Here is a 27,889-nt window from a genome sequence, read left to right on the forward strand (position 1 = left end):
GCTAATGGGAAGAGTGATACCATCTGCGGCTATCTTTAGGAAGGATGGGATATTGTCAGGGACATTGGAGCAAGGTTTTAATTTGGAGAGTAATTATTTTATATAGGATGTTGAGATGGGTTTAAGGTTGAATATAGGCAGAGGGTGTTGTAGGTCGTGGTGACAAAATGGTGGATTGAGGGGAGGGGTTATTGTTAGAGAAGGTTTTGGTCAGTTCAACTATGGAGTTAGTGAAGGAGTTGAATAGAGAGGCTATTTCAGGGTCAGATTTGCTGGTGTCAGGGCAGGGGTTGCTTTTGGTACCTTGGTTGTAAAGACAATTAATGGAGTTCCAGAATTATTTTGGGCTTTTAGATTGGTTAGACTGTAGTTTAATATAATAGGACTTTTTGTCTCTGATTTGTTTTTTAGCAAGGTTGCGGAGTTGTTTATATTTAAGAAAAGTTTCAGGCTGCTTGTTTTGATGGTATGTTTTCCAGGATTTGTCTCTTTGTAGCATAAATTTTTTGGCATCTTTGGTTAGCCAAGGGGCGGATTTGGTTTTTACTTTTGTTTTGTTTTTGTTTTTGTTTCAGGGAGTTAGAGAAGGTAGTTGGGTCAAAGTCTGTGAGGTTACATGTGTGGATGACTTGGTGTAGGTGAGGAGAGGAGTGGGTAGCTCTGTAGATGAATGCTGGCAAGTGGTCTCCTATAGGGTCTGGTGTGATGCCAGAGTTTAAGATTTTATTGGGATGGGAAGCTAGGATCCAATCTAGTGTGGTACCAGGGGGGTTTGTTTTATTGGGCCTGGTGATGAGTAATTTGTGTATAGTTAAATAGATTGAGGGATATGGTGGGATTGGGGTTATTGATTTTATTCCAATCGATGTTTACATCTCCAAGTATATAGGTCTCCTGCTTAATATTGGTTGAGGTCCAGAGGAGTATGTCCTCTAGAGTAGTGGTGTTGTTACCAGGGGGGATATAGAGAGCAATGATACAAATGCTTTTGTGGTTATTTACTTTTATCAGGCCTGTTACTAGTTCTGCATTATTGAATGTGGGGATAGGATTAGGGTATGGAGTGATGGATAGTAGGTTAGAGTAGATTAAGGCTACCCCACCACCTTTTCTGTTTGGGCAGTAGTGTCTGAGGGATTGGAATCCAGGAGGAAGGATTTCAGAGTCACTAATGTGAGGTTTTAGCCATGTTTCTGAAATGGCTACAATGTTGGGTTGGTTGTAGTTCAACCGGGCATGGAATTGGGTTACTTTATTTCTTAAACTTTGTGCATTAATGGTGAAGAATTTGAGGTATTTATGGTTAGCTTTATAGTTTGAGGTGGGGCGATTAGCAGTACAGGTAGTGTTTGGTCTAGGATTTGGATGTAGGTCTCCAGCTAAGCAGAGGTAGTTGAGGAAGGGTAGTAGTATTTTTGATTTGGTGTTTAGTAGTTGTGGGAAGTGAAGTATTAGCTTAGGAGTGTAGTACTTAGTTGAGGAGGGTAATGCTTTTATTTTGAAGTAGTGGAGTGGGTTGGGTTGAACTAGTGAAGCGGATATGTTGTGGAAGTGTGTTTTTGAGTGATAAAGGAGGTTGGGGGTGGGGGGATAGGATAGGAAGGGGGGTGGAGTAGGTGGTGGGAGTAGGAGGTAGTGAGATATAAAGGGAGTAAGTCTAAAATGCAGATAGTTGGAGTGAGAATGGTTTGAGCTAGGAGTCCAAGCATGGTGGATAAGTGTAAAGCTATAGTAGTGGGAGATGAGTTAGGTGGGAGAGGAGGAGTGACTGAGATAGGCAGGTGGAGGAAAAGGGGGTGGGGCTGTAGAAGAGATGATTAGTTGATAGAGAGAAAAGTGGGGTGGGGCTGTGGAGGAGGTGATTGGTTGATAGAGAGAGAGAGAGAGGCGTTTTGGGTTCCAATAAAGGTAGGAGTACTGGGGGTAGGTGGAAATTGGGGACAGAGTAGAGGAGCGGAGTGGGGTGAATGGAGCAGGAAGAGCTAAAGAGAAGGTGGCTGGCTGAAACCAGCCAGTCAGCTGAAGCAGAAAAGTGCACTTTGTGAGGAAAATGAGGCTGAGGGGAGTAAGGTGGTGAAATACAGTTCAAGTCAAAGCTGGCCAGTGGGGCAAGTATGAATGGGAGTGGGGGATAGCTTGGGAGAGAAGGAAAACAGATTTAGGAGATCTTAATCAGTAAGTGGGAGAGCAGTGCCACCTAGTGGAAAACAAATATATATACGAGGTAGCATAGGAGGTAAGGGAGTTAAGAACCGCTGTAGGCTACTTGGCAAGTGCGGGGTTAAAGCACAGGCACCACGGTGGTGAGCACTAGTAAAAGACTGCAGTACAGACACTTTACATTTTATCCTGATGGGGTATAGTTTGGAAGTTCCTTAGAAGGTTGTGGTAGTGTCCCGTAATGGAAGTCCTTTAGGGGTTATTTCCTGGACCGTAGTGGGAAGGGTTAATTACATGTGCAGGTGCTAGAGAAGAGCAGAACAAAACAGATAAACAAGTAAAAGAACTTAGAGCAAGCTGAGGGAACGCAGTTAAGGAGTCAGCAGCAAGGAAGAAAACAGTTTGAAAATGGGGCCTGGCGTCCCAGTAGGTAATATCACCTCCTGCAGAGGTCTAATTGATGGGATGGGGGCTATGAGAGTTTACAGCACTCTATGTAGGTGTGGCTAGAGCCAAGCCCAGAGTCAAGCACAATCACTAAAAACTCTTAATAGAATAAGGCTATGTACTGTTCATAGTAAGAATAAGAGGTTTTGTTGTGTTGTACTATCGGGTAAGAAATAACTTAAAACAGGCTGAGTAAGAAATATCTTAACACAGGCTAGAGTCCAGCATGTAATAGACATAAGTTTGTTGAAACTAACAGGCAGTCTATTAAAAAATGGGAGAAATGGGGGGGGGGGGGTGCCAAGCTACTTTACAGCATACCAACTTGCTAGAGAGTACAGTGGATAATGCCTTAAATAAGTCCATTGTAAAATGTAAAAACTAAGCCAACATACTTTGCAGATAAGGAGATACTGCAAGGTAAGAGAACAGAGCTGTGTGACGAGTGAGTTTCATTGCAACTGTTTAATGCAGCATGCAGGACTTTTAACAGTACGCTGTCAATGTGAAGATGAAGAGAGTCACTTGACCGATAGAGAGCAAGCTGAGGGAATGCCGTTAAGGAGTCAACAGCAAGGAAGAATATTGTTTGAAAAAGGGTGGTTTGTTACTCACCTAGCAAAAGCAAGTCACAGATTGAACACAGCTATGTTCCATAACATAAAAGAGAAAGGGAGGGAAGACTGGAAGTAAACTACATCGGTAATTGTGTGTTAAAAAAGAAAAGGACAAACCACACTATGCTCCACATTCACTTATTAGCAGGCAGATAATTTACACCCAACCTTCTGGAAGAAATAACACAAAATATTTGCCTTCATTTCTAAACACATCTCTTCTGAGGTTAAACAAAGACAAACTGTTTGGCAAATGTGAAAAGGGGTATGAACTCAAGACTGTTGTGATGTAGCTAATAAAGAAGCTGTAGCAGTTCTGTAAAAGTTAGTTTTATTTCTTCCTTTGTGTATTATTACCACAAGCAAAGCAGCTTAAGCAGTTGACAGTAACAAAGAACACAGGACCTTGCATAACTTTGGTCCCGAATACTTATGAGTTTGAACCAGTGTATTTGGTTAAACTTTCAGATACTTTCATTATTTGCCAGTAGTTAAGTATGATTAGGTGATTACACTTACTTGAGATATGTTTTACTTATTTATTTAGTTATTTATTGGCATTTGTTTACAGGGAAAGTGTACTGGGCCAAAAGAGTCCATTTTCAGTGGAGGTCAGGGGAGAAAAGCTCCACAAGGTAGTTTGTATAAAAGTACATAGAATTCAAAACGGTAAGTAAGTACAGGCAATATTTTACAGAAACACACATTTTAGGAGAAATGGATTGTGTGTATTTCCTCATAGCGGGTGGTACTCTCCAACTGCTGTTGAGACAGAGTCCTGTGAACCAGCATCTCTCTCTTTCTATCCCCCTTCCCAAAGAGAAGAAGTGATAGGTTATCTCATGATTGAAGCATATGTACACTTTTTGTGACTGAAGAATGTACATATTTAAGCAGTCGATCTTTATAACATGGGAAATTAAAAAAAAAAATTCCACTGCTTTCCCATGAGAGGCATTCTTTCACTGAAGCTGAACCCTTGCATCTGCTAAACATTCTGTTGAAAGTATGAGGGTTTTTTTTTTTTTTTTTAAATAAGACTGAACTTTGTAGAAGTCAGAAGAGTGAGAGATACTGATTTTCTACATGAATTTTAATTTAAACAATATTTCCTCAGAAAGTACAGTAATGTTTAACAGAGCAGGGGCTCAGATTACAAACCCTTCTTTTTGAAGCACTAATAGATGAAATAATGTATGTGACATGCATATGCAGTAGTTCATCTTTCTGGTGATATCTTCAGCAAAAAGGTTATTAATCACGGTATGGACAGCTTTAGAAGACTCAAATGAAGCTCAAATTGGGTCAGATGAGTAAGCAGCAGAGAAGGGTTGGAATTGTCGCCTGTCTAAACTCCAGTTCGATACTATAGACTTCAATACTAACACCCCATTTTTAAGTATTCTTATGGGGATCTAATAAAATATTGTTAACAGCCTACTTAATTGCAATTGCTTCTGTCCATGCAAGACTGAGCTATCAGAATGCTATTGAGACAGCTGCTAAAACACACTATTGCTGTAAAATTCTGCCAAGTACACAAAGACACTGATGTGGTCCAGTGTTGTGTATTATCACTAAGCTTCAAATGTGCTACTGTGTTATGTTGCTGTTCATGAAGTGATGTAAATGCAGTGTAACTTGATTAAAGGGAATGCTCTTTTTTACTGTATTAAAACATGTTTCATCCTCAGTAAAAGGCCAGCCCTGTGTCAAAATAAAGCACAGAAAGTAAGTACTTTTAAAAATTAGAATAGATATATATATATATATATATATATATATATATATATATATATATATATATATATATATATATAGGTTCCCTTCAGAATTTCGAATTCCCAAAACACTGGAATTCCATATGGTAAAGACCATATGATCAAAGTTTTAGAACTTAGAAATTTTGAACAGAGATCTGCATACAGTGCAGAATGGGAAATTCTCTTTTCCTCACTGTAGTGTGATCTCGGAGTTGGTATATGTAAATAACAGGGGGTGTGGGGATGCAGGGGGCTGGCCCCCTGCAAAAACATTGAGGATCATGGTTTTGTGTTCCTTTTAGATTCATTTCAGAGTTTTGAAGCTCTAAAACTTCGATCATAAGGTCTCGACATATGAAATTTGAAGTTTTGGGAATTTGAAATTCTGAAGTGAATCCGTGTGTGTGTGTGTGTGTGTGTGTGTGTGTGTGTGTGTGTGTGTGTGTGTGTGTGTGTGTGTGTGTGTGTGTATATATAATTGTATATATATATATATATATATATATATATATACACACACACACACACACACACACACACACACACACACACACACACATATTTGATGCATTTAACTGGGTACCAGCAGTTTAGATGGCCATCTTTAATTGTATTAAAACATTCTGCAGTAGAAATATTCACAAAAGGTGCAAAATATGTGACCGTTGCATTAAAAACTGTAAACATATTCAGATTGCATTAGTCCAGGACTGCAGAAATAATTCATTTCTTTAATATTTGCTTTCTTTCATGGAGCCTCGTACAGACTTTATTCTGTTAGCATAACATACTCACTGTTGCGATCTAGTGTTTGCATGAAAAGTGTATATAACAGATTTTTCCCCTCTCATTCTCTACAGTAATTGGCTTGGTTGGAAAAACAGGTCAGTCTGACCATATTTCCTATAGATGGTGTCACTTGCCTGTCTGGGAGAAGGGCGGGCAAGCACTCTTAGATGTACCGTAATGAAAAACAAGTAGTTAACCAGAAGTGTTTCCTGTTCTAGCTTACGCACACAGGAAGTAGTTCATTCTGAATGTGCAAAAGCATAGTATTGTCACAGTGACATTAATACAAGCTTGGACAGAGGGATGCTGTTGTACATGGGAGCACAATGTATGTGTTTAGACTCCAATATTTGCCTGGACTTGGGCAGATCTTTGGTGCTGCTTACATGGGATCATGGTATGCACATAAATGAAACAACCACGCAGACTGACATTAGCACTAGTGCTGTATGCTGCATTCATGACACTGTAGTGTACATGCACCAGCATCAGTACGTGCCGAACAGAAGATGACTCATGCTGCATATGTGGGAGCATGGTACGCAAACAAACATGCCAGCATGCATCCACACTAACACAAACACACACATAAACATCCGCATTAGTGCTGCATATGTGCAAATGTAGTGTTTAAGCATCATCACTATATGCTGGATAGAAGCAGATGTCTTCTGCATACATAGGAGCATGGGATGCACAGATACATATTTGCAAATATATGTATTGTTAGTACCAGAAAGCGCATATTTTCTTATCCTTGGATTTATATGCTTCAACTTGGTTTTATCTTCATTAAATTTACATGTTATGCTTTATGCCATGGTGGTAGTGATACTTTTTATAGTGCATTTGTTGATGTATAGATATATATAGATATATGTATGTGTATACACACACACACACACACACACACACACACACACACAGATGTCTGGCACTGCATTTAAGGGACCACAGAGAGCAGTATGCGTTTACCTGTCTGGGCCTGTAGAGCATCCACAAAAAAACCTCCATCTTGTTATAGTGACAGCCGCAGTATTGTAGAGTAAGAGAGAGCTGCTAGATTCATTTGGAGGTTAGGAGACATTTATTAATTTAAAAGAATAAATTTTGTTGTAGAAATTTGGGGGTGCAACATTGTGTGGTATTTCGTACAGATAGTTGGAAAATAATTTATAAATCCTTTAATAATCTTTTTAAATGTCAAACCACAAGTTATACAGTGTCAGAGGATTATCAGTCTATCCATTTTTGCCTTTTCATGGCCTATAGTATTTTCTCAGTGGAAAGTCCATAAGCTGCTCTTATGGAGACTGATTGCACATGTTTTTGAAATTTATCTAGTTGACCGCCTTAGTTTCTTTTCTTCCTTCTAGTGTATATTAATGGATATTAATTTCTCTACCATTAAGGTAAATTCTGAGGTTGAAGCAGAGACAATGGGTGCCCTATGGAAAGAGGGGGTTGTTAAGGGTGTAGTAGAAAAGCTGTATTGCATCACGACAAAAGCTGATATGCGGGGTGCTTGATGAGCAGTCATATCTCTCTGAAGAGTTAGTCAAATGTGAAAAATTCCCTTCTGCCATTTCCGTAGGGCATATGTACTTGTATCTGTTTAACCCAAATGCAAGACTTCTAATTATTTTACAGTGCCACATTTCATTCCTGCATTAAAACACTTTTAAGGACTTTGCGTTTGTTTTATATGTTGTACATATAATTTTCCATAAAATGTTATGATAAATATTAATATTTATCTTTTATTTTTGTGTTGAAAAAGGTAATTCCAGACTCGGATGCCCATAGAGCTGGGCTCCAAGAAGGGGATCAAGTCCTAACTGTAAATGAGGTTGATTTTCAAGATATTGAACATGGAAAGGTAAAGTGAGCTGTTGTAACCTAATACTGTGGTACACCCTTTGTAAGACCAGGTGATAAATGTGGATTAGTTATTGGTTACTGGCCCTTGGAATGTGTTTCATCTGGTGCAAGCTGATTCTGTATAACAGTGGCAAACCCTGCCCTTAGGATGCAGCCTTATGATGTGTTTGTTTTGGATTGCATCCAGTACGGAGTATTTTGTTACACTTACTTTAGAGTTAAGGCATTTCTTTTATGTTGACCCTGCTGGTACTTGGTACTAAGGCTGGACATGCTGTACTGCTTGTGTGAGAAGTGGATGTCTTGTGTATGAGAGGGTGGAGGCTTAAACTTTGATGTTCATCGTGTTTCACTGTTGCAGTCATAACTGTAGGGTGCTCCTGCCGGCAGGCAGCCCGAGGTCGGCCAGAATCCCAAAGTCTGGGTCCGGCGTCGGCTGTACAAGCCAGTACCCTGACGTCAGTACGCTCTGGTACATAGCCCACAGCCGACGCCATCTTCTCCAGTCTTTCTTGCCGTGCGGTGGAAAGCAGCTCGCAAGTCGTTGGTTGGCAATTTTCGAACAGCGTTTTTTGGTTGTTGTCGGTCCGAAGTTCTTACTTCTCTTCTCAAAGCTAAGTACCCCATTGGGGAATCTTTTTCTTGTTCCTCCGATGTCAGAAAAAGTTAATAATTGTATTTCGTGTGGGAAACAAATACCTCATAAAGATTTCCACTCTTACTGTCTACCTTGCTTAGGCCCTGACCACAACGTTTCTTGTTGTCGGTTCTGTGCCAGGTTTAATTCTCGTACTATCAAACGCAGGTACGACTGGGCTCTGAATTATTTTGGCAGACGCTTCAATTACAGAATGTCGTCGGACACTACCGGAATTCAAAAGAAGCGCAAAGACAAGGACAGGCCTCCGAGGTCCAAACAGGACTCGTTGCAGCTGGAGCCGGCGTCCGGTTCGGCTGTCGTCAGTGAGGCGCTTTTGCTGCCCCTGTCGTCTGCCACTTCTGAACCGATGGCCGATACGGACTCCCATGGGGAGCCATCAAGGCCTTCTATTTTATCTGCTGCAGGACCTTCGGACGTCGCTCCCTCGGATGGGTCCGGAACCGCTGTGCAGGTACCGGCTTCTGAGGGGGTATTCAGGCCTACTCACATCACTATTGCAAAGGCAAAGTCAAAAACTCCTGTGAAGTCTAAAGCTCCTGCTCAAGCTACTTCTGAATCTACTCCCAGGACACAGAAGCAATTGTTAAGGATGGCTGAAGATTTGCTTTCTAAGATTAGGGGTTCTCACCCCCCCCCCCCCTGAGAAAAGGCCTCGACAGGATGTTCCTATGGATTCCTCTGACCAGGCTTCTATATCTTCTGTCTCTTCCTCTGATCAGGAATATTCTTTTCCTCCTTATGAGGATTCGGATGCTGAGGACTCCTTGCCCTCTGCCTCTCCGCCTGAAGATTTTTCTTTTGGGGAAACCTTACATGAGATGAGGGAACATTTTCATTGGAAAGGTCAGGATTATTCTGCTTCCAAGAAGAGGCTTAGAGAATTTCTTCTTCTTCCTCAACATAGGCCTTTGGCTATCCCTCCTGTTCTTGACATTGTGGATGATGCTTTTTCCGAGGCTAATTTGAATCCTGATTCCATGCCTCCTGCTCCCTCTAAGCCTGATAGGTTTTATAGGGTTCCTGAGTCTCATTTGTTTTTATTTAAGAATCCTTCTGCAGATCCTGAAACTATTTCTCAGGGTTCTAAGGCTGCTAAAGTTGCTACTTCTAAGAATCCTATTCCCTCTGAGAAGGATTCTCGTGCCTTAGACAGGTGGGGCAAAAAGGTATATACTTCTGCTACCCTTTCTGTTAGGGCTTTAAATTGCCAATTTCATATGTTTAAGTATCAGCAATTTCTTTTGTCTGTTTTAAAGCAAAAGCTTGCTTCCCTTCCTGCATGTGCAGAAGATAAGGAACTACAGGATGTATTGCATGCAACTGAACAACTGAACAAACATAGCTTGCATTGTGGTTTTGATGCTTTGGATGCTTCTTCCAGGGCCGCAGCCTCTGGTACTGTTATCAGGAGACATGCTTGGCTTCGTGAGCAAAGTTTACCTGAACAGGTTAAGGCTAAATTATTAGATGCCCCTGTTCAGCATGATGCTCTTTTTGGATCTAAGGCTGAGGAGGTTATTAAAAAGATGGAAGAAAAGGCAAAATCTATGCAAACTGTGAAAGATTTCTTGCAAGTTCAGCCTCCTAGATTTTCCAGGAATTGGCCCTCCAAAAATTGGTCCTTTCCCACGTCTGACAGGCCTCAAAGGGGAAGATATAGACGCTCCAGAGGTCGTGGCCAAGCTCAGGCCTCCTACAGATCAAGACAATGGACTGCTTCTTCACCTAGAAGGGGAGAAGACAGATCCCGATCTCAAAGAAAGCAAACTCAATGACTCTCTAAGTTGGGCTACAGGACCTCTTTACCTGGATGCCCCTCTCGGAGGAAAACTTTCTCTTTTTTACAAAAATTGGACTCATATTACCCAGGACAAATGGGTATTGGACATGATTTTAAAAGGCTACAAATTCCACTTTATACCTTGCCAAGAGCTTTCGGTTGGCCAGATCTGCCAAAACATCAATGGTCAGAGGCCTTAAATCAAGTGGATGCTCTTCTGGCCATGAGAGCCATAGAGCCTGTTCCACTCTCAGAGATGGGAAAAGGTTTTTATTCAAGACTGTTTCTGGTTCCAAGAAAACAAAGCTCATGGAGACCTATTCTGGACCTTTCTGTGTTAAACACCTTTTTGGAAATTCCAAAATTCAAGATGCTAACTCTGCAGCAGCTGATTCCAATGCTCTCTCAGGACGCCTGGATGGTGACATTGGACCTAAAGGAAGCTTATTTACACATTCCCATCAGGCAGGAATGCAGGAAATTCCTCAGGTTCAAGGCAGGTTCGAGACACTATCAATTCTCTGTACTGCCCTTTGGTTTATCTACTGCGCCCAGAGTCTTTACCAAGTGCCTGGCACCAGTAGTGGCTTATTGCAGACTCCAGGGGATTCAGATTTACCCTTATTTGGACGACTGCCTTATTCAGGCAGACAGCAAGGATCTTTTACTTCAGCATCTGGATTTTGTTCAACGTCTTCTCCTCCTGTTGGGATTTTCAGTGAACACAAAAAAGTCACATCTGATCCCTTCTCAACAAATGGTATTCCTGGGAGCCCTGTTAAATACAACCTTACAGAGGGCCTTCCTCCCTACAGAAAAACAAATACAGCTGGCTTCAATTTTCAATACTTTAGCAACTCTACCTCAGCTCACTGCAAGGAAATTCCTGCAGGCACTGGGCTACATGGCTTCCTGCATTCTGTTGATTCCAAATGCAAGGCTTCATATGAGAAAGCTTCAGTGGTATCTGAAAAGTCTATGGTCGCAGCATCACCACGATCTGGACACTCTGATCCCCTGCCTCCAAAAGGAGTTCCTTTGGTGGTCCAGGATGTGTGCTTTAAACGAAGGAAAGCCTTTCCGTCTTCCTCAACCTTCTCAAATCATAACCATGGACGCCTCGGATTATGCTTGGGGAGCACATTTTCTCGGCAATTGCCAGCAGGGAACCTGGACAAAGGATCATCTTCACTGGCACATCAATCTGAAGGAAATGTTGGCAGTTCAAAATGCTCTTCTAGCCTTCAAGAACCTTTTGCATCCAGGGCCTCTTTTGATTTACACAGACAACACCACAGTCATGTGGTACATAAACAAGCAGGGGGGCTCTCATTCGTACCCCCTTTGCAGACTAGCTATGGCTTTATGGGACACAGCTCTAAATCTGAATCTACATCTCCAGGCCCAATTCATACCAGGAGAACAGAATCTCTTAGCAGACAGCCTGAGCAGGAACATTGTGGATCCTCACGAATGGATGCTAGACACCAACTTATTCAATAGGATTACTGCAGTTTGGGGATGCCCCCAGATAGATCTGTTTGCATCCCATCTCAATCATCAGCTGCCTCACTTTTGCACCAGGTCATTCCACAAAACAGCTTGGAAAGTGGATGCCCTGTCCTTCAGCTGGAAAAAACCTTTCGGGTTATGCCTTCCCTCCTCTTCCTCTACTTCCTCGGGTATTACTAAAGATAAACCAGGACAAGCCCAAGTTCCTCATCTTGATTGCTCCAAATTGGCCTCGACAGTTTTGGTATCCAACTTTAAAGCACCTGTTCTTGGAGCCTCCTTGGATTCTCCCTCTGAACCCTTCTCTTCTGTCCCAGCATCAGGGTCAGTTGCTACATTCCAATCTCAAGACCCTTTGCCTGGCAGCTTGGCTCTTCAAAGGAATTTGATTTCTTCTAGTCTTCCCAAACAAGTTTTGGATGTTCTTTTGGAAGCTAGACGGCCTAGCACTAGGAAATCCTATGCCTCTAAATGGAAGAGATTTTGCATTTGGATGCAGGGCCGAGGTTGGACCCTCTGGTACCTGATCTCTCTTCTATTTTGCTTTATCTTTCGGATCTTTTGTCTAATGGACTTTCCTTTTCTTCCATTAAGATTCATGCTTCTGCTATTTCTGCTCATTTCAGTACTGATCCCCCTGTTTTTTCTCATCCATTGGTGAGACAATTCTTGAGAGGGGCTAAGTATTTAAGGCCTCCCAGGACCCCTCCTGTTCCTGCTTGGGACCTTAATTATGTTTTAGAAAAACTTACTTTGCCTCCTTTTGAGCCTGCTGCATCTTCAGATATTAAGTTTTTATCTTGTAAGACAGTTCTTTTGTTAGCTTTGACTTCTGCCACTCATGGCTGTGGAACCATTCCTTATTTTCCACCAGGACAGAGTATCCTTGAGGACCAATCCTACTTTCATGCCTAAGGTGATTTCGAAAGTGGCTTTAAATCAAACTATTCACCTTCCTACCTTCTTTCCTAATCCTCAGAATAAAGGGGAAAGGATTTTGCATTCCTTGGACGTGCACAGACAGTTCCGATTTTATTTGGACAAGACTAAAGAGTTCAGAAAATCTAACCAATTGTTTGTTTCTTTTGCCTCCAATTCTCTTGGTAAGGCTATTTCCAAACAATTTCCAAATGGATTTCTTATGGAATAAGATTTTGTTACACTCATCATGGGAAACAGTTTCTAGGTACTGTGAGAAGTCATTCTACTAGAGCAGCTGCTACTTCTACAGCTTTTCTCAGGGGAGTTCCTACCAAGGATATCTTGGAAGCTGCCACTTGGAGTTCTGTGCATACTTTTTCCAAGCACTACAATCTCCCTTTGTATTCTAAGACCAGGACAGGCTTTGCCTCTGCTGTTTTGCAGGGTCTTCTTGCTGCCCCTTCTTCTGTCTAAACCTCCTCCCTTTTTTCACTGCTTTGGGATTCCACCCTACAGTTATGACTGCAACAGTGAAACACGATGAACATAGTACAGTTGTGTACACCTACCATAAATGTAGATGTTCGAGTGTCTTCACTGTTGCAGTCGGTGTTTCCCTCCCTCCTATCCCCTCTTTTTCTCTCCTTTGTGGTGTATTTGTGTTTCCCTTGTTGGATTCATTTTTTGATTTATTGGGGGACTTCTGACATCTAGGGCAAGAAAGGCTGGAGAAGATGGCGTCGGCTGTGGGCTATGTACCAGAGCGTACTGATGTCAGGGTACTGGCTTGTACAGCAGACGCCGGACCCAGACTTTGGGATTCTGGCCGACCTCGGGCTGCCTGCCGGCAGGAGCACCCTACAGTTATGACTGCAACAGTGAAGACACTCGAACATCTACATTTATGGTAGGTGTACACAACTGTACTTTCTGGCACCCAGGTGGTATCATAGTGTGGGTGTAGGTGGACTTGGGTGGCAATCCTTTGCTGACCAAAATATCTATTCAGTGTGTACAATAGTGAGTGGTTGATATAGCTACTGTTGAACACTGAATACATCACTGATTGCATAGGGGTGTGTCTAAATTATGAAATTTGTGAACAAGGATATGTATAATTAAAAGTAATATTTGGGGATAGTGGCATTTATCAGTGGTCATATTTGGGTGATGGTTTCATTTTTGCACAGTGGCTTGCTTCTTTGTATGGAGATTATTTGTATAGTGTAGTTTGGAATCTGGAACTCCTGTCACTGTGTGTGTACATAACTTAGTGAATTTTTTTGAATGTGTGTGTGTGTGTGTGTGTGTGATATCTGGTTGGTGTAGTTTGTGAGGAAAAAGGATATGTTTCATTGAACATGTCCGGGTGTTCTGAAACATAGGCAATCCAAAGCAAAGTTTTAAAGTAGTGTGATTTGAGTGCAGAGGTATGCATTGCTTTGCAATGATTTGTGTGTTGGGAGTATCTAGATAGTGTAGTTGCTTTTGGGAAAAGGGGTTGTCTGTATAACTTGAACTGAGGTTATGTATTTCTGAGTGTTCAAGTTCTTACATGTTGTGGTTTAGGAATTGTAATGTTTTATCATCTATGCAGGAGAGTAACTGGGTGGTGTAGCTAGTTAAAAAGTGTGATATGCATCCTTGAAGATGTAATGGTATACGAGTGGGATAGTTGTTTAGGCACGGGGACATGCATGATGCAATATGTATGGTGGTGTCATAGCAGAGTGTAGGATCAGGAGCATACATGACAGTGTATGTGGTGAAGCAGGGGTATGTATCACAGTGTATGTAGCTGGGTGATTGGATAGTATGCTCATTTGAGAGCCAGTACATGCATTGATTAGTGTCTTGTGTATCTCACTGGTAAACTTTTTGAAAACAGGGGAGTGTGTTTAGCAGGGTAACATGTTAGTGCAGTTGTGTTAGAATTAGCATGTGCACTGGTTATTGTATTTTGCATTTTGGGTAGTAGCTTTTCGTCTTTTCATGGTAAGTTTGTGTGTGTGTGTACATATATTTAGCATAAATAAATATATATATATATCTGGGATATTTGGATATATATATATATATAGATATATATATATATATATATATATATATATATATATATATATATGTATACATATATATATATATATATATATATATATATATATATATATATATATACATATATACATATATGTTTGTATCCCACTGTGAGATGGCAGTGGTGATGACTGCATCATTTTTCAAGAAAATAAACTTGCCTTATATGACTGAATACTGTATCTATATGGTGCAGATAATTTGACACAGGAGTGTTAAGTCAATAAGTTTAAGGGTGTCCGTTTTATTAAGGTTTGTCCTGATGCTGCTTATTTTGGAATGGGTTTCATTCCCTGTCAAATGTAGGAGAATGTCTGATACAGTTTATTAGGCATATGGACTTGCAGTGCTGTTTCTGTACTGTTGTTTCTGAGTACAGGAATACTTATCTGTGTGTGCAAATAATGTCTGCATGCTATACTATGGGAATGGGCATCCGTGAGTGTGTGGAGGAGAAATAATCATCTTTGGATGTAATTTGGATGTCTGGACCCTATATTTGGCTGGGTATTGTCTATATGCTGCATTGGTTTAGGAATAGGAATGTGTCATGGAAAGTGGAAGGTTATCTGCACAGTAATAAAACAAATATCTCATATAAAGTAATTACAGTATGTCAGAGCTCGGGCGCTCCTTCCTGTCATGATTTATGTCTGACCTTAGACCAAAGCACAAAGGATACATACATATATATTAGGGACATATGTGCACCAAAGTCCTCAGACCTTTCTTGCTATCCGTCTGGGAAGCAAGATGTCATCATATCCTTGGTCTGTCAACTGTCTGATAGAATTCAGATGCAATTGTGTCCACAGATGCTGAGTAGTCCTTTAAGCCTTCTTTTTCTTTATTCCATTACTGTAGCCAGTGATAAGGGTAGTTGTGGATCTATATGGTGGGGGGGGGTGGATGTTGGGGATGTTCATGTCTACTCCTTCAGTCTTTCATGCAGTCAGCTATCCAAAACGTATGTAAATATTTTCTATCCATTTTTGACAACACGAGCAAACGTATGACAGATAATTTAGTTTTCTTGGGTTTGAGTAGGAGGTTTGATTCTTTGAGCCAGGTTTCTACAGAGGAGAAAGATTTTTGGGTAATGTCTTGGTGCTTATTTATTGGGGAGGCTGCACATATTAATGAGTCATCTGCATGCTGAACTAAACAAGCATGGTAAGTGGAGGTGGGGAGTGTTAAAATTCCGTTTAAAATATACATAAATAACACTAGTTACCTTTTAGTCTTGAGTCAAGAATAACTCTTCAGGATGTGCAAAACATTTTCTTTTTATTGAAATCCACAAACGTCAGCGTTGGAAAACTATCTTCACAATTTAAAGTCAGTCTCACCAAGCAGCAAACATACACAGTTTTTATTTCCTTTTCTTATCAGTATCATGCATGCAGAATACTGACGTTGACAAATAGGATCTCTGCAGACCGTCTTGCTTTTCGCTTAGTGCTGCACGCAAACACTTAATCATGTTTTTCATACTAGTAATGTTTTAGAAAAACACAAACCATCGGGCTTGACAATGAGTCTGTTTGTTTTTTTTTTATTTTTGACCTTGTATATTTCAGTACCAGTAACATTCTAACTCCCCAACATTCCTTGTAACTACCCATCCCAGCCTGGGAAGGTCAGAGCTTACATACAGTGTGTTCTTTCTTGCTTTCAGAAACCAGTCTTTATAACATCCCTTAACCCCTTCAGCACTTTCTTTACCTTCAGTCATATGTTAATACTCTTGCAGCTTGATATTAGAATGCAGTTGTGAAACACTCAGAACTACAATAAGGCATTTGTGGTTTGCATAACTATGCATCTATACTAATTTTTAACTTGAACAGATATTAAATAATTTATCAAATGTATCTTTCTGCTATGGTATTAATTAATATGAACACAGGGAAGGCTATGGCTTCTGTGGCCATTTTAGGTAGTTTCATAGTTAGTCTGCAGCTATGGAGGTGGTTTTTAGTTAAAGAAGCAACATTATTATGAGTGAGGTGGGTACTGAACAATTGAAGAGCTCTGGATGGTTTTGGATGGACAGGGATAAATGTATTAACATCCAAGAGAGATACTACTGATTGTATAAAGTAGGAATTAAACTGTATGGGGATATGGGGATAGACTCTGCCGTATTGTCTGTTATTGAGAGAGAGTGGTGGTCTTGCCAGGGTGGAGTAGTTTATTTTGTGATGACCAAAAAGGTTTTGGGTTGTTTTTATGTTTGTCTTGTAAGTTGGTCTAGTATGTTTGCTTGTCCTGTTTAGCATTACATTTTGCAGGGTTTCTAAGATGTCTAAATTGCTGGAAGGCATTTTGAGTTCTATTTTTATGCCAATTTTTTTTTCAGGATTTATCCCTTTTTGTCCCGAGTTTTTTTTTTTTTTTTTTTTTTGGTTTGTTTTGTTAACCTGGTGGGAGTTGGACTTTGCTCTTTCATTACATACTGGTGCAAGATTATTTAAGGTCTGTACGAGTATGTTATTAAAATGTTCTACAGCAGTATCTAGTGGTATCTTTCTAAGTGCATTCCAGTTATTTTGTTTGTTTTTCATTAAAAATATCTTTGCTGAAATTGGTTGCATTTCGTACTAGAGTATAGATAATATGTGTATTTAGGTTATGGTGAGATCTAATCTTCTCTGTTGGTATGTGGTCCCTTTTATGCTGTCTGAGAGGCAGCCTACTTTTGTCTTTTACTATTCCTCCTAATGCTACTAGCCTTCATCACCAATTATCAAATCTATCTCCTTCAAATAATTAGGACTTCAGCCAGTCCTCACAAAGAACATCAACATCTATCCAGCCTGTCTTTCTGCATACCACCCTATCTCTACAAACAAACAACATTTGATGTATCTATAAATATCTTAAAACTAAGTATCCAGATTTACAATCAAATACCAAATCAAGGCTAAAATACAACTGGTCACACTCTTCTCTCTGTAAAATATGAATTCAAAAAATTAGCAGAGGTATTTACTCTATTCCAGATCCCACTGTTAATACATCCATCATTTCCAATCCCAAAATAAACCAGTCACCGTATACCTCTCAACAAATAACAGAACCCAAACTCACCTTACTATATATGAACCTAAGAAGTATGTGTGATAAAATCCATGACATACATGGCTACCTTGCCACATATACTCCTGAAGTAGTAATAGGTACCAAAACCTGGTTAAAAAAGAAAGCAAGGATAATAAGATCACCTCCCCCAAACGGATAATATAGACAAGCATGACGGACAAAAGTATGCAGGTAGTTACAATCATCTATAAAAATTCCCTAACACTCTACTCCCATAGGAAATACCCAAATGTAACAATGTTGAACTTTTAATAATACTCCTAAAACTCAACAGTAGGAAATTTACATGTTTAACAACAGTTTATATACCACCAGGGAGTAACGCTGATACTGCTGAAAACATTCTTTATTGGATATCCCAACATGTTAACCATTAAACTATATTATTTGGTGATTTAAATATAGACTGGCAAGTCATGAATTCCTCTACTCCCACTGAACCCATGAACTTATGCAACTTTAAACAATTAATAGCCACACTCACTAGAATCAATAAAACTTCAGGGAGATGCTCAACATTAGGCTGGATCCTTACAAACAAACCAGACAAACTGACAAAAGTAATCTGAGTTAGGGGCATCTCATTTAACTTGGGATGTTATGTGATCCTATCTCGCCTACATTCTGTACTGATGGGTTCGGAGCCGATCCTCAGCTCCGACTCGGCACGCTATACTATAGAACGAAGTCTCTTATTGGCTGAGCTATCCTACATCCCAGGATGCACCACCACTGCTTCCCCAGATCTCGTTTGCCGCTTTACAGCAAAGACGTGGTCTCGGACTTGGCTGAGCTAAGTGTTTTTTTTCTTCAAACAATTTTTGTCAGAAATTTTTGATTCTTATAACCAAAAGCTGTTTTAACAGCTATCGTTGTTGTGTGACTGAGTTTTCTGTGATTTTTCTGGTAAACTTATCTTTAATTCGAGGGAAAGGATCCCGTTTCAGTTAGAGGGGCCTTGCCCTCGCGCGTGTTGAAGTATTTAGTGTGAGTGTTTTTCTATTGTTATAGTTTAGTTGGATAAGTAATCCCATTTACGTTAGAGGGATTTTGTCCTTATTTACTCTTCTTTAACTAAGTTTTGTGAAAGTTTTTGAAGTTAGTAGTACTGTTTGTGTAAACATGTCGAAAGAGCATAGACCTTCAGGGTTCAAAAAATGCTCTAAGTGCAGCTACAAGATGTCTATAACAGACGATCACTCATTGTGTGTGTATTGTTTAGGCCCTAAACATCTTCAGGAGTCATGCAGTGTTTGTCACGCTTTTTCCTCCCGAGTCCTCCAAGAGAGGAAAAACAAATTGATTCTAAAAGGGCTTATTACACCTTCTTTTGAGGAGGCTTTATCATCTTCCTCTTCACCATCGAAGAAAAAGAAATCGTCGGCTCCGACCAGCCCGTCGGAACCGGCCACAAAGAAATCTCGGCAGGCTTCTCCATCGGCTCCACGGACTTCGGAGCCGAGGGTGGAACGGTCTGCCTCAGTGCCTCCAGCCTCGACTCCTCTGGCTTTGGAGCCGACGGCTAGAGCTTCGAGAGGCGGGTCACCTTCATCGGCTCCACTGTCTTCGGAGCCAATGAGAGTTGCCCGCTCAGACTCTTCCCCTTCGGCACCGAAGTCCACTTCGGCTCCAAGGGAAATTGCTATGGTGGTGGAGTCTCCCTCGGCACCGATATTTATTGAGATGATTCGGAGCCGGTCCCCCAGTCCTTCGGAACCGGGGGAGAAGTCGACTCGAGCTCATTCGATCTCTTCTCGGTCTTCGAGAATGTCGGATTCGGACATAGACAGGGTACTTCAAAGGCTGTTTCAGTCTCCAGTCTTCCAAAAGTTGATTTCGGCTCCGGAGCCGATTGCCCACCCTGTTGTCTTGGTTCCTCCTCCAACAGCCTCGGCGCCGTTGGAGTCGGTGCTGGTGGAGCCGATGGAGGTTTTCGGGTCGGTTCCGACCCTTACTCCAACCCTGCCCTTCGGGTCGGAGTTCGGTACACGGACCTCCTCGGTCGGCCCCGGGGGGTGACGCTTCGGGACCGATGTTTTCGGTTCCGAGCCTCCCTCTCGGTGCGTCGGCTGCGGGAGTGCAGTCTACTGTTGTGGCCTCGGGGGTTGGACCTTCCCAGGACTCTGGGGGTCCGGCCTTCAGGGCCATGAGGAGTGCTTTGGCCAAATCTTCTTTGGCTACCTCAACCGTCTCTCTGGCATCTTCCCTTGGCACGGAGACTGGTTCCTTTGTTGTCCCCCTGTCTCAAGACAGCAGAGTCCTGGGGCCTGAGGTCACCCCCGTTGGGGGTTCTCCCCTTCCTGGAGGTCCTTCCGAAGCGTCTTCGGAGGAACCCCCAAGGAAGAGACAGTGCAAGAGGAAGCACGTTGACTCCCCTGACGAGTCTCTCACCTCGGACACCGACCTCGATAATGCGGAGGGGTCCCCCAAGTCGTCCTCGGATGATGTCTCCTTTGCGGACATCTTAGAAATCCTGAAGCAACGAGGCGACTGGCAGTCCAAACCCCCTTCTGCTGAGGAGTCGGTATTCCTCAAGGCCTTCGGGGCTCAGCCCTCCGCCTCCTGGGTGTCTCCGCCCTTTGATGAGCTTCTGGATTTGATCTCTCGAAGGGCGTGGGGGCACCCGGATTCTGTGGAACCGGTGCCAGCTCGCCCCAACAAATTTCTTTCAGCCCCCCCGAGAAGGATTTTTCTCTCCAAAGGTGTGGCTGTAGATGCCCTGGTGGTGGCATCTGCTACCCAACAAGATGTGGCAGAGGCATCTACGTCCGTCCATCCTCCTAATAAAGAGTCCAGGAGCATGGATCGGTACGGGAAGCGCACCCTTACTTCAGCAGCCTTTACTTTAAGGTCTCTGAATTATCTGACGCACTTCACCAGACTTCAGAGGGATCTGGTCAAGGAACTTTCAGATACCCCCTCTGGTAACCTACCTGAGCAGTTGGCCCAGACGGTTAGCTCTCAGCTGGCTACCTTATCATCATTATCAAACTCGTCCATGAGGCTCATTTTGTATGCAGCCGAGGGGGTGAGTAGAGCGGCGGGAACAGGTGTTGCTCTATGGAGACAAGCCTGGCTCCGCCTGTGTCACTTTGCGGAAGCCTTCAAGTCTTCCTTTGCCGACGCTCCCTTCGATGGGTCCTCTCTGTTTGGACCCAAGGTAAAGGACACCTTGACCCGCTGTGAACAAGAGGGTAAGACCTTGACTGCCATAGGGGCACAGTTTTCCACTCCCTTCAGGCCTTATCCCAAGGCTAGAAGAGGGGGGAAAATGTGGTTCCGCAAATCTCAAAAGGCTTACTCCTCACAGCAGGGCGATCCCCCTTCTAGAGGCAGAGGAGGGGGAAATTTTTCAGGAAGACGCCATCCCAGAGGCGGCGGAGGCCCCCGCAACACTGGAGACCGCGAGTCCTTTCGTGGCTCTTCAACCTTCCAGCATCCCTGAAGGATTGCCCGACTGTGCAGCTCCGGAGCCAGTCGGGGGTTGTTTTTTGAAGCACCTAAAGGCCTGGGAGAGTATCACTCAGGACCGGTGGGTGCTCCGAATCATCGACGGAGGTTACACCATCCCCTTTTCTCAACCCCCCCCACCATCCTGGAAAATCCCGGACCCACCACCCAGTCACCAGGATCTCGCAGCCATCAAAATCTCAAAGCTGCTTCAAAAAGGAGTCATCCAACCAGTCCCCGAAGGCCAGACCGGATTAGGGACTTGCTCAAGATTCTTTTTGGTGCCAAAAAAGACCGGGGACTTGAGGCCCATTTTGGATCTCAGCAAACTAAACCGATCTGTCAAGAAGTCCAAGTTCCGGATGGTCACCTTACAATCCATTCTCCCGCTGCTGGAGAAGGGTGTTTGGATGTGCTCCATAGATCTCAAGGACGCCTATTATCACATCCTGATAGATCAGGCGTCCAGGAGACACTTGCGCTTCAGCCTGGGAGACAGTCATTTCCAGTTCCGTGCATTGCCCTTTGGTCTCACCACAGCCCCCAGGGTGTTCACCAAATGTTTGGCGGTGGTGACTGCTCACCTGAGAAGTTTAGGATTCCAGGTGTTTCCATACCTAGACGACTGGCTCCTAACTGCCACCTCCAGGCGTCTACTCTTACAAAACCTAGCAGCCACTATATCTCTAGGCAATTCTCTCTAGGAATCACCTTCAATTGGGCAAAGTCTGTGTTGCTGCCATCTCAGCGCATACGGTTTATCGGAGTAGAGATAGACTCAAAGCAAATGCGGGTCTGTCTTCCTACAGAGAGGATAGAAACATTACAGTCTCAAGTTCCAACCTTGCTCCTCAAATGCTGAGCCCCAGCCAGGATGGTCCTACAACTGTTAGGTTCCATGTCGGCCACTGTTCTCCTAGTCCCCTTGGCAAGGTTACATATGAGGATTCTCCAGTGGCTCCTGTCAGTCCAGTGGTCTTATCAGGATCTCCCTCTCAGTCACCTCATTCTGATCACAGAGACGTGCAAACAGGACCTTCGTTGGTGGCTTCTTTCCTCCAATCTGGATCAGGGGCGACCCTTCGTTCCACCACCTCCAGTGGCCACATTGACTACGGATGCCTCCCAGACGGGGTGGGGGGGACATTACCTGGGCAGGTCAGTCCAAGGCAAGTGGCACTCAGAAGAGAGTCTCCTCCATATAAACATACTGGAAATGAGGGCGGTACTACTATCACTGCAAGCACTACACAGTTACCTCCCCCAGGGCATGATTGCCATTCAGTCCGACAACATGTCAGTAGTCTGGTACCTGAACAAGCAGGGAGGGACCAGATCCTACCCCCTTTGCAGAGAGGCCATGAGGGTATGGGATTGGGTGATTGCAACCAAACGTTCTCTGGTAGCAACACACATTCCAGGGAGATCCAATGTGATAGCCGACAGACTGAGCAGAACTGTTCTCTCCCCTCACGAGTGGTCTCTGAACGACAGAGTGGCAACTCAGATTTTCAGAAGATGGGGAACTCCTTGTTGCGACCTATTCGCAACTCCCCTCAATTCAAAATGCCAACAGTTCTTCTCTCTCACCCCAGTTCCGGGGGAGATTTCCAAGGACGCCCTAGTCCAAGCTTGGCCCACCGGCCTGCTATACGCCTTTCCACCGGTTCCCCTTCTTCCCAAGGTGATCCAGAAGGCGATTCGCTTGGAGAGCAAGATGATTTTAGTTGCCCCATACTGGCCTCGTCAAGTCTGGTTTCCCTTTCTTCGGAAATATGCACTGGACGGTCCATGGTTCTTGGACCAAATTCCGGACCTCTTGACCCATCAGTCGGGGCAGCATCATCAGTCCCTCCACACGTTGAGGTTAACAGCTTGGCTCCTCCTCTTCCGACCTTAGTCAGGAACCATGCTTTGGATCCGGAAGTCATACATATCTTGTCCTCGGCCCACAAGACTTCTACTAAGAAAATGTATAACAGCAAATGGAAGAGATTTGCTATTTGGGCCCAACTCCGGGGATTAGATCCCATAACTGTCCCGGTATCAGAAGTTCTGAAGTTTTTAGCTTCTCTGTTCAATCAAGGTTCTTTGGTCTCTACCATTAAGGTTCAATTGGCAGCTATTTCCAATTTTCATGAGAGCATAGATCCACCTTTGATGAGCAACAAGTTGTGTAAAGCCTTCATGAAAGGTGCTGGGCTGCTTCGGCCCCCGATATCTCATCCCGCTCCACCGTGGGACCTTAATGTTGTGTTAGGTGCTTTGACTTCTTCCCCCTTCGAACTGGCAGCAACTTGTGACTTGAAATTTCTTTCTTGGAAGACTGCTTTCTTAGCTGCTATTACATCAGCCAGAAGAGTTTCGGAACTTCAAGCCCTATGTGTCAAACCACCATACCTGGTTTTTCACAAGGATAGAGTATCCCTCAGACTGAATCCATCCTTTGTTCCTAAGGTTTGTTCTAGTTTTTGTCTGCAACAGTCATTGGAACTTCCAGTTTTCTTCCCAAAGTACTCAGATAGAGCTGAATACATCTTTCACACCTTAGATGTTCATAGGCAATTGCGCTTCTATTTGGATAGGACGCACCAAACACGGAAAACAGATCAGTTGTTTGTGTCCTTTTCGGACAATAAATTGGGCAAAGCCGTCACGAAAGTCACTATTGCCAAGTGGATCAGAGACTGTATCAGTCATACTTACTTCATTTCTAATAAAGAGCTTACATCTACTGTGAAAGCTCATTCTACCAGGGCTATGGCTACTTCGGCAGCTTTTCATTCTAAGCTTGCCATTAGTGACATTTGTGCTGCGGCTACGTGGTCTTCTCCTCGCACCTTCATTTCTCATTACAAAGTGGACGTGACATCTCGGGGGCGAGCTTTTTTCGGTTCCACAGTTCTCAGGAGTGTTTTCCAGTGAGCCACCCAGGAATCAGGTGCTAGGGACGCTGTCCCATCAGTACAGAATGTAGGCAAGATAGGATCACATAACATCTTTTAGTTATGTACTTACCATAACTTTAGATGTTTGGGATCCATCTCGCCTACATTCCTAATAACCCACCCTCCTTCCCCCTGCCTTGGAGATCAGAAGAGACCGGACGGTTCGAGTTCAGCCGTTTCATCTTGAAACACCTGGCAATATTATATCAACAGTCTATGTGTGTGTGCATGTGTGCAGACAAACAAGATCTGGGGAAGCAGTGGTGGTGCATCCTGGGATGTAGGATAGCTCAGCCAATAAGAGACTTCGTTCTATAGTATAGCGTGCCGAGTCGGAGCCGAGGATCGGCTCCGAACCCATCAGTACAGAATGTAGGCGAGATGGATCCCAAACATCTAAAGTTATTGTAAGTACATAACTAAAAGTTTTATTTTTGCTGTAAATTAGGATTAGAAAATGTTAGGAGGTAATCGGTTGGTTGCAGAGATGTAATGTGATAGTGAAATGAGTAGGACAGCTTGAGAGAGTCTTGGGTGGTAAATTAGAGTGGGTGTTACTATTGGTAGTAATTCTGTTGATTGTTTTATTCTAGAGGGGACCAATGGTATTGGTTTGAGGGATTTGTGCAGTTCTATGGAAGTATAAATGTAGAGTAAGATGATGGAGTTGGGTGGGAATTGGGGGTATGTCAGGCGAGCGAATTAAGCAAGGAGGTCTTTCTGCAGATTGTCCACCAGTGGTGTATTCCACAAATGAGAGCAATCTTCCTCCTGTCTGGACCATCATCTCAAAATATTTTGCTCCAGTACCTCTGGCAGTAAAGCTTTGGCAATAGATGCCTTCTTCTTCACCTGGAAAGGAGATATTCCTGAATGCCTTTCCTACTTTTCCCCATACACAAAAGGTCCTTCTGAAGTTTCAGAAAGGCAAACCCAGAATTATTTTGGTGACTCCATTTGGTCCACACAACACTGGTACTCCCTTATCTTTCAGCTGGCCAAGGGCATCCCTCAAGTCATTATCCCGTGGAATGGACTTTCTCACGTAACAGACAACTCTCATCCACCCCAACCTGAAGACTGTCAGTCATATGGTTTGGATGATAAACTTTTGATTCCATTTAGGCACCTGTATTCTGCGGATGTGCTACTGGTAATAAAGGAGGCTAGAAAATCTACAAGTAGAAGATTGTATGAGTTTGTCGCATATTTGGAAGCCATACATATGTCCTGCCATTGTTTTTATGAATTACTTATCTAATCTCTCCTCCCAATTATTTCTGACGTCTTTTAATTGATTCCTATAGTTATTGCACATTATTTTGTATACCCTGTTATCCTTTTTTTTAAAAGCACCTTCTGTTCTAGATTCAACTAAAAACTCAATCAGTGCTGGTCTTTCATTTAGGATTCCACTATCCCTTTCTCTTTGCCTGTACTCTGATATCAGTTCCTGATACGGAAGGCAGTTTTTAACCTGCAGTCCAATTGTCTTCTTGGCCTCTTCCCATCTGATGACCTTTCCCTCTTTAATTATTTGTTTACAATATATTGGTTCCTTTGCCACCTTCCTCCAGTAAATTCCTGGCCCTCTTGCCTATTTTCTGTGCCCTTAATTGCGACCATACCTATCAGCAGAATCTCATTTCTCCATTCCCATGGTGGCTTACTTCTATTTTGTATGCCTCTTTTTCTCCTTAAAGATCTACATCCAAAATCCCACCTTTTACTTATTTCTTGAATTGCCCCATGGTTCATCACCAACATTATTCCTGAATTGTAGCCTTCTGCTTGTGATGTTTTATAAGAGCCTTAACTGTGTATCTCTAAAATATTATTTTTATTTGTTTGTCATTTATTTACCATGATAGTCTGACTGGAACAACAGAACCTGGTTTCATTGGAGGCCTGGGGAGAAAATCTCCAAATACAGGTTTATCAAACACAGTATCACCACATAGGCTCATATTAAACACAGACATAAATGTAGACGTGTAGTAATTCAAAACATAACACTCATGTTTTACAGCATCATAACATAGGTTTGGGTTGAAGACAAAAACTTGTATATCAGTTTAACAGTACAGATAGATGTTACTTCATTATAAGTAATATAAAAGTGTAAAATAAAAGCAGTGGAAGTAAAAGTAAAACAGCTGAGGTATAGGATGGGGGGGTGAAAAACATATGAAGTAGTAGTGAAGATTATCAAGAGAAGAGCAGTTGCAGAGCCATGTGTTTTAGATATTGTTTTAACAAAGCATTGAAGGCTGGTAGCCTGGGAACTGATCTAGTAGTAAGGGAGAGAGAATTCCATATTTTAGTGACAGAGTATGAGTACAGACACTGTCGTTTTTATTTTTTTTTGTTTTTTTGTTTTTTTGTTTGTTTTTTTTTTTCTTTTTTTTGAAGGTTTAGATATTGTTAGCAATTGTTTGTCCTTGGATCTTAAGGTTCTGTTTGGCTGGTAGGGTTGGATAATATAGTGGAGTTGGTTGGGGGTTCAATCCAGTTAAGTTCTTGTAGGGAATTACAGTGATGTGTATGGTATTTTGAGTTAGTGGCAAACTTTATTATAGCACTGTTCCAATTTGGATTTGATGGAAATTTGTATGTTGGCTAGAATAATGGCACCATACAATAGGGGAGGGGGGCAGGAAAGTTTTAGCCAGGGTGATTTTGTTTATTTCTGCAGAGAAACCCTAATTTCTGGTGAGTTCTCTTTATATTGTGCCAGATGTGGAGGTCAAATTTCAGTTGGTTATCAATGACACCAAGTAGTTTGGTGTGCTGTACTAATTCAATAATTGTATTATCTGTTGAGTATATTTTGAATTGATCTATGTCAGAAGTGGGATTTTTTGGGTGAAAGAGGATGAGTTTGATTTTTCTTAGGGTTAAGGAATTGTTGAGCATTTGTAAGCCAGGTTTCGACAGCAGTAAAAGACTTCTGTGTGTTGGAAAGTAGTTCAGGAAGTGTGTGAGAGGTACAGAGAATAGTTGAATCATCTACATATTGCATGAGAGTTTCAGGGGATAAGGAAAGTATGTAGGTTGTTTGTGAATATATTGAACAGTAGGGGCCTAGGATGGAGCCTTGTGGGACTCCTGTAGCGTTGTGGAGAAAGGGGGAAATTTCATCTGCCCATTTTACAGCTTGTTTCCAATTTTACAAGTAACTTTGAAACCACTGTACTGTGTTATGGGAAAAGTTTAAGTTGGACAGTGTGCCCAGAAGTAAGGGGTAAGAAACATGTGTCAAAGGCTTTAGAGAGGTTGAGGATTAGATCTGATACTTAGTTTCCTGTTTCTCTAGCCCTGTTTATGCTGTCTGTAAAGGATATTAAAGCAGATGTGCTATGGTTGTGGCAGAAACCATGTTGACGTGGTGTGAACAGATTATTTTGCAGAAGGTATTGCATTAGCTGTTGGTGTATACATCTTTCTAGAATTTTGGAGGTAATAGAATGGATATGGGATGGAAATCTGAAGGTTCCGCAGAGTTGCTCCTTTGTGGATGGGTGTAATCTGGGACATTTTCCATATGCTGGGAACTAGAGATTCTGATATGGATCTATTGATTAGGGTGCTGATTGATTCAATGGCTAGTTTAAGGTATTGTGGTGGGAGGTTGTTTACTGAGGTAGAATAGGGTTTTAGTAGTAGTCTTTTTGTATGGTAGTTGTAGGTATGGCCTGAAATGAGAAGTGTTTGAGTTGGTCAGGATTGTAGCTGGATTAAGAGAAATTATTGGTGAT

The 27,889-nt window shown here is 42.4% G+C and overlaps 1 protein-coding gene across 5 annotated transcripts in view; it reads left to right on the forward strand.

The window, feature by feature from the left end:
- PDZD11 (PDZ domain containing 11) overlaps nt 1–27,889 on the forward strand; it is a 723,877-nt gene that overhangs the window by 586,461 nt on the left and 109,527 nt on the right. For all 5 annotated transcript variants that reach the window (XM_044057429.1, XM_044057432.1, XM_044057428.1 and 2 more), the window contains one exon: nt 7,557–7,655. In XM_044057429.1, coding sequence (XP_043913364.1) covers nt 7,557–7,655 — 99 coding nt within the window. The remainder of the gene's footprint in view (nt 1–7,556; nt 7,656–27,889) is intronic.

This window comes from Protopterus annectens, chromosome 15.part0 (genome assembly GCF_019279795.1).
Source record: "Protopterus annectens isolate FY-2018-M chromosome 15.part0, PAN1.0, whole genome shotgun sequence".
NCBI lineage: Eukaryota > Metazoa > Chordata > Ceratodontiformes > Protopteridae > Protopterus > Protopterus annectens.